We start from the raw sequence: 7,824 nt of genomic DNA on the forward strand, positions 1-7,824 counted from the left end.
TGGCGATTTCTCATGGGTTTCTTTTGATAATAGGCGTCTTCGTCACGGCTGTGATTATCTCGTCCTCCGCCGTTGATGCCAGTGGAGAGCACCAATTGGGTTGGCTGCCGACGATATCAACCTGCCAGGGCTCGATGGGGGAATGCATGGACGCCGACGATGAATTCGGGATGGACTCCGAGATCAGCCGGCGCATTCTAGCGACCAACCAGTACATAAGCTACGGCGCTCTGCAGCGAAACACTGTACCCTGCTCCCGACGCGGCGCATCTTACTACAATTGCAAGCCCGGAGCTCAAGCCAATCCTTACAACCGCGGTTGCAGCGCCATTACCCGATGCCGGCGTTAGTTCTTTCTTTTTCTGATTTATTCCTCTTCTTTTCTTTCCTGGGATTTACTTGGGAATATGCGGTATACATGGTGGGTGAGGAGGAAGCTGGTGTCGGTCGTTGTTTGAATTTACATGGGATCTTTCTATAATCATAATTGACTGTTTGTGTGTAAACAATTCTTTCCTTTTTTTCTTCACAATTATTATTTACTTATATATATTTGATTCATCTCTTATCTCCTGGGTATTTGATATTTCTTCTTCTGTTTCGTTTCCCTTTTTCTTTTTTTTTTTTTTAATTCTGGGTTGCTTTTGCTCTGGTTGGTAAAGGAATTTATGGGTCATTGGAACTCGTAAAACGCATATCAAACGGTTGAAAAAACAGAGATCAATTGAATAACGACCAAGCTCTCTCTCTCTGGTTGTTCTCCTTCCGTACTCATTCTTTATTCGGCTTTTCAGATGAAGCTGTGCTCTGTTTTGGTCTATTAATGTCATTTCCTTTGGTTCTGGACTTTTACTGATCGCGCTGTAACCAGTATTTTCTTTTTGGAACCCTAACTTTATGTGATCGAGTTTGAAATTGGAATTGTTGTTGTCAAATATGAAATACCCATTTTTCCTTTTCCTCAGTATCTAGGTAGAAAGGTTTTGTGAAGAAAGGAATAGGAAAGCAGCAGGAGAAAAAGGCAGATTTCTTCCGCCTCAAGTAAAATGACTTTTGAAAAATCATGACCAGAAGGACGCATTCAGGCCACAAATTCGTCTTTCGAAAAGAAAATTGGTAAAGATATTTTCAAACAAATGGTATATGATGAAGAGAGATGAAGAAGCAACTTTTGAGTTTGGATCCTGTACAGTAGAGATAAAGAAATGAAAGAAGAGTTTTTTATACAAACAAAACACTTTTTGTTTTTGTTATGGGTTATGTGCTTGAAAATTGGATGGTGGTGATGAAGGGTGGGCAGTGGGCCAACCGTTTAGAATTCAAATCACAAAATTGCGATCAAGAATCAACGGTTGAAATCTGTGGCAAGTGAAGGCTTTCACGAGGATGGCATGATTATTAAGGCGGAGCGTGTAGAGCAGGGGGCTTAAAACATTGTTGTGTGCATTGGTGGTGGTGGGGTTGATGAATGATAATAATGGAGGTATTACGTTACAGACTCCATAATCAAATCAAAGCCAGCTGTGGTGGGCAGTGGCTCCCCAGCCTCCACCTATGTTTCCTATATATAATTGCCAGCCAACCCAAAATGATCTTGCAAAGTGCAAACTGTTATGGCCTGTTTGATTTAGAACTGTAACTTAAAATCCTTAGAAATTGAAATTGAATTGAGCTATTCCCATAGCTTAAAAGCTGGAATGAGAAATAGAGATGAAAATGAAATTTAGATTCTAACTCATACGGTTAAAATTCCGAATGCATGCCATTCCACCAGAAATGAGAATGAATTTAGATACTGATTCCAGACCCTATTCCCATGAGGCAAACGGGCCCTTAATGAGGAAGCCTAGGAGTGCTAGCGCCTGGGTGATTTGAATAATCATCACCCCGACCAGCGACCAGGGTCGGTCTCTGGATTTCGATCAGTGATTGGAGTGTCATTTTTGAGCAACCACGGCCAGCTGCATGGCCATTTGACTGCCATCCCATCCCATGAAGCTTTACAGGGCAACACCACTGCACATGCAGACGTGGGGACAGACAGCAGTGCAGGCAGGCGCAGGCAGCTTTAGGGGCATCTGAGAATTCTGAATCAATGCACGTAATGGTTATTGGTGATAGACTAGTAGTAGGACACACACACACACACCAGGACGTAGCTCCCAACTCCCAACCATCGGTCTAACCGACATTTCCCAACCGCTGAACATGGGGCTAGGGCCTTTTTCCGTTCCCAAGTACACCAAGATGGAGCCGGAGGTTGCAAGTTGAGCAAGGATACCCTACGCTTTCTCCACTTTCGGCAATCGCGCATATATTCAATTTCACTCAGATCCCTCGCCCAAGCAAAGTGGATGTTCTACTTTTATTAGCTGCAAGGCCCATCGCCACATGCAACGTTCCCCCACTACACTTCAATCCAAGAATCAGACCAACCACACACCACAGCGCCTATGAAAAAACAAATACAGCATATGATTCTCTCTCTCTCTCTCTCTCTCTCTCTCTCATGTCACAGAAATTGAAAATGAAAAAGAAAAGCTTTATGTCACAAACTCATGAAACACAATAATTAGCAGTTCTAAATTTTCGGCATCCGTTAACAACAAAGAAAAAAGAAGGTAGACGATTTTAATTCTTTAAGATCTGTAGAGCACAAAGTAGTGGGGCTGGGCTCCGACATTTGGATTCACAACAACTACGATCCTAGAATCATGCTGAACCATCTGATGATTTGGCCTCTTCTGGCTTTGGCTTGGAAGGGGCCAAGGGAGAAGTAGAGCCCTCTGTTCCCATCTCATTTCTTAGCTCGTTGATGCTCTGTTCCAGCTCATCTATTCGCTGGCCCATCTCATCGAGTGCTTTCTAGTTAAAGAAACCAGGATCCTTCATTCATTCACATCATTCCCAGTTGCAAAAAGACAGATAAAACATATTCATAACTTGAAATAACCTATATATCCCATATCAGATTACAAAAGCAGAAGAGGGGACACAAAATCACAACTATTCACATCAATAATGACAGAAAGAAGCTATTTTTGTGCCACAAAAACACATACAAAAGAGGAGTCGGGACCTGCCATTGCATCTTGCAGGCCAACCCTTTCGTCAAAAGACTCAATACTACACATTATGACCTACCTGTTTCTTGCAATCTTCTAATTTAAAGAAACGGTATAGTGGACAATTAATGATGGAAACATTAATTACCATGCAGGGGCCAACCTAATTACGATCATGATACTCATTGAATATGCAACACGTTTATGGCATTAGAGTCAGGAGAAAGGCTCCTCGTTATAGCCTCCATCCAACGCAAGTAGGTTAGATTAACCCCAACAAAGCCCTGTTTTAAATACACTCAACCCAAACCAACATTCAACCAAATGGGAAGTGCCAATTGGCTCGGTTGGTAAGGTCTCTGGCTGGCTGGTTGTAACAGAGATTTGTGATGGATTGGTCCTCTGCCTTCACCTGGGTTAGGGGCTATGGCTTTGGAGGGTGGGGGGGAACGGGCTACCCCCCATTGGGAAGAGCCCCATGACCCCCCTCCCCCAACAAAGAAAAAAACTGATGTCTTCGATCATAATACAGCCTGATCAGATATTTTGCTTGGTTGAAACTTGAACCTAATTCAAAACATGTGTACAAGCATGCACATCCACCATCCACCCATACAATAGCAGTAGTATTTTAGAGAATACCCACCCCATACCCTCTTATATTATATAGACATGCATATATACATAAATACAAACCTATATTAACATATTTAAGTCAATACAAATATAGCATATCAGGTCCAGACTTCCAGTTAGGTCAGGTTGTTGACTAGTGCCTCGACCCTAACCAAACTCAAGACGCAATCCAACCTTTCTCAACCTTTTTCCAGGTTGGGTTCGGATTGACACTGACACAAGTTGTACGGCTATCATGTACCAATGTACTAGATTTCTACACATGAAACTACCATGGCCATCCACAATATTGAACCAAGGAAAAAGGATATTCTTTGTAATAATGGAATCAGACATTGCCTGGAACCTAGATTGCTGCAAAACCATAACAAGGGCACAATCAGAGGATACACGTTATGGGGATAGTAAATAGAAATAGCATACTAATTAAGAAAGAAACTCACCATCTGCTGAAGAAGATTTTGCACCTGGAAAACCAAATAGAAGATCCAATTAGGCCAAAGCTATACACCAATTAACTGGAGGAAATAGTACATGTAGACATGATACAGGCACAACAGAAGACTCCCTCCAGACAATTTTGAAGTAAAAAATAATGTGATTTTCACTTGTTGGAATTTTCCATCTGTTATATATTCTTTAACCAAATCACGGTTGATGGTTTGAGGATTGAAAGGAGTATATAAAGTTCCAGAAAATAATAGATTAGAAACTTTAGAACCACCAACAGAATGTGTAAAACTGTGCCTTCAAGGCAACAACCATTGTTTGATAACCCACGCCATATATCTTCTAAGGCTCAGTTTGGAAAGAGTACAAATACAAATATGTAGAGTGCAAAACCTTATATTTTGTATTCTTTCTTATTTGTACTCCTTCCAAACTGAGCCTTAGCAAAAGTTTTTGACTGTGCAAAGAATGCAAAGATCTAACCAAGTATAAAAATCTGGTTGACTATCAATAGAGGGAACATCCTACTTCTGGCATGTGCAATCAAATCATGCCAAATCCATCCTCAACAACAGATAGTAAGCACTAAGTTTTCCTTCCACCCCTGAAATAAGATGCCTAAAAATGAAGCCCTCACATTATAAAATCTTAAGAACTTACAAAAGCAGACATATCGGCGGTGGTTTGCTTAGAATCTTCTGAATCATGTCCATCCTGCCACCATAGTTAATCAAATCTTACTGCACGACATATACACAAAGAATATAGCCAAAGAGGGGCCATGGTATGTAACAAGATAATGAACTCAAACAAGCTCAGAATTTTAAAGCATTAGTGTAAACAAGCTGATGGTGGCTAAAGAACTGCTTTCCACAATTATCAAGCCCATTATATTCATAACTACAATGATGATTGAAATGAGAAATTAAAATGATTGGGATCATCCAACCAGGCTGATCTGTCCCAAGGAATTTCTTGGTTTTAGTTCCTTTTCACTCTCTTATGAAAGTTTCTAGGTTGGGAGCCAGTACAGAACATGCACCCTGTTATAATATAACCTGGAAATTTTGAATTTTGTGTATGAGGCCACATTATGGCATCAAACGAGCAGAATTTCTAGCATTTGACAGAATATCAACTCAATTCCAGAAGCCCCAAGCCTTATTCCCACCATTCAGTGTTGCCCATAAAATACTATTTCAACATTTGTTATGTTTGCAGCAGTTAATTCTTATTTTAAATTTCTTAAGGTATAGTTTTGTTTGGTGGAGTACTGGGTTCTTAAATGTAAGGTTTTTAATTGACTAGTTAGTGTATTAAAGGATGCGGTTAATGTTAATTATGTTAGTTTCCTAATCAAGCCTATATTCAAATGCAAGTGATCCATTGGCAGGAGAACTAAGGAGCCAATGTCTCGAAAGAAAGGTCTCTTGAGAGATTCTAGGAGGCCTTCCACCCTCAACGTAGAATCTCTTATCTATTTCACCTTTTTTTTTTATCTATCTTAAAAAAGCACATAATAGAATGGTATCAGAGTGGACAACCCTTGGGCTAATGGAGGAGATAAAAAAGGCTACTGAAAAGCTATGAGTTTCAAGAGAAACGGCATCTAAAAGGTTGGAGCAAATTTTGAGCCTTATTCAACATAGTACCCATCAAGAGCAATGATGACAATGGAAAACAAAGATCATTAGACACCATTGCCACCTATACTCCTAGCCACCAAGCTGAGGAAATCATGATAGAAAAAGATGATTGGGCTAAAGTATTGAAATATTACAACGAAAAAGCTAACTTGATTCTATAATCATAAAAAACTCTAGAAGATAAGGTGCAATTGTTGCATACAAGCTTATCAGAATCAAAAACAATCTAGGAATATTTTTCATGGGCCTTTTTTCATACTACCCACTGGCTGAGCTTTAACTCTTTCATCCAATCAGTAGAGCCATTGTAATAATATGGGAGCCAAGGTGATGATGACCTTCGGGACAGGGTCAGTTTTGTGGGAGACTGGATGTTACATGTCTAGTAGTTATATTTTGAATTTCTTTAGGTGGTTTTTCGTTTATGGAGCTCTTGCATGTCAGTTTTTTAAATGAGTAGTTAGTGTATTAAAGGGTATTGTTAGTTGTGTCAATTTCCTAATTCAAGTCTACATATTATTATTAAATTAGAAGCTTGCTTAAACAAACTTTTCCTCTCAGGCGGTTTCAGTTCCAGAAGGTACTCATGTTAGTAACTAACCCAAGCAGATTTTCCTTCTAATTCACTTCAAACTGAACCCTAATTCTTTAATTCTTAAACTATATCTTCTCAACTCATCTTCACAAAATGGAAAGAAAGAGGGAAAGTGGATAATGCCGCAAAGGATTTTATTTATTTTCAAGTTAAAAATACCACAAGTGTATAGACTATGAACACATTCCAATGAAGAAAAAATGAAGCAGCACTACGAAATAATGTGGTACAACCTGTAATGCTTATTCACAATTAATGAGTTGAAAATAGGATTAAACATCTAGACACGAAGTCATTCGTAGTAATTGACCGGAAATAACAAATCCAAGACAGCCGTACTTTGTCATACCAAAATTGCTACATGATCTATGGCGTCAAAAATCAACACTAGGACTTTCCCTCAAAGCACAAATGAAGTAATAAACCAAAACAGTACCATGAAGCCAGCCCACAAATCATAATCAAATAAGACTGAACAAATGTATGTAGACGCTTGAGACATGCCATTGTTTTCATGCACTAAAGTATAAATTGTGTATGTAAGCATGTGTTACGAAGTAAGTTATCCCATCGGATGCCCCAGAAAGGATCAAGGCACATTTTCCGCCATTCTTCTCCAATGAGGGCATCATTACTCCTTTCAAACCCCTCATACAATTTAGGAGCTCAAAAACGCAGCGGAAATGTGAAAGTTAGCATACAAAAGAGAGCATCAACGAGAGTATTCGAATATGACCAAGGATTTTAACCGGAGATGCTAGGCTTTGAAAAATAAAACCAAAATTTCTGAAAACCCTAACTCAGTCTGGGTAAAGGTGACATTCCACATGTATCAAACAGTTTCTAGGAATTTTAAAGAGAAGATAGGCATGATTAGTCGGTAGTTATAGAGAAAAGGATAAGAGAAGACGGAAATGATCGATGATTTCTGCAGAAAGGAATTGAATATATGCGAAAATTTACCATTTTGATAACGAGCGACCTCTCTCTAGTCTCTTCCCCCTTGCTTTCAGACTCGGTGGATGGCCTGGACTTCGCTTTAACACTGTGGAGTGTGGAGTTGTAGAAGGAGAAATAATCGTACATATAATAGAAATTTCTACAGATACAAAAATACCCCTGATATTACATCGTAATCACCCCTGTGCCATCATGGATGGACTTTGAATCATTTGGATTTCGGATCATTACCGGGTCGGGATCATCTAAAACGGAAGTAGGGCTGCAAATTGGGCCGGGTTAGGTCGGTTTGAGCCAACCCTAGCTTAACCCTAAGTTCTAAACCCTCAACCCTAATCCTAACCCAACCCAATCTTCAATCTGATATATCCAACCCTCACCCTAACTAAATTCCTTCAACCCTAACTCAATCCAATTTCGGGTTTGGCCCAACCCAACCCTATTCCCATCCCTTAAAATCTCATAAAACTAT

General features: G+C 39.7%; 1 protein-coding gene across 1 annotated transcript; it reads right to left on the reverse strand.

Moving 5' to 3' along the window:
* Nucleotides 1–2,454: 2,454 nt before the first annotated feature.
* On the reverse strand, nt 2,455–7,573 carry LOC148867491 (heat shock factor-binding protein-like). Its single transcript, XM_088979756.1, has 5 exons — nt 7,356–7,573; nt 4,812–4,865; nt 4,145–4,168; nt 4,013–4,055; nt 2,455–2,858 (listed from the first exon to the last, which is right to left on the reverse strand). Exons 1-5 carry the CDS (start codon nt 7,476–7,478, stop codon nt 2,713–2,715), a joined length of 390 nt encoding a protein of 129 aa, XP_088835882.1. The 5' UTR covers nt 7,479–7,573; the 3' UTR covers nt 2,455–2,712.
* Nucleotides 7,574–7,824: the final 251 nt, after the last annotated feature.

Source organism: Nelumbo lutea, chromosome 3 (genome assembly GCF_056320005.1).
Source record: "Nelumbo lutea isolate HS-2025 chromosome 3, American lotus-T2T, whole genome shotgun sequence".
NCBI classification, from domain to species: Eukaryota; Viridiplantae; Streptophyta; class Magnoliopsida; order Proteales; family Nelumbonaceae; genus Nelumbo; species Nelumbo lutea.

What these genes read in the sequence shown, in the direction of transcription:
- LOC148867491 (XM_088979756.1), bottom strand. Translation starts at nt 7,478, where the DNA reads ATGTACGATTATTTCTCCTTCTACAACTCCACACTCCACAGTGTTAAA. An exon ending in AAAATCTTCTTCAGCAGATG is followed by an intron (nt 4,056 to 4,144) that starts GTGAGTTTCTTT and finishes ATGGTTTTGCAG; the next exon opens with CAATCTAGGTTCCAGGCAAT. An exon ending in TGATTCCATTATTACAAAGA is followed by an intron (nt 2,859 to 4,012) that starts ATATCCTTTTTC and finishes ACTAGAAAGCAC; the next exon opens with TCGATGAGATGGGCCAGCGA.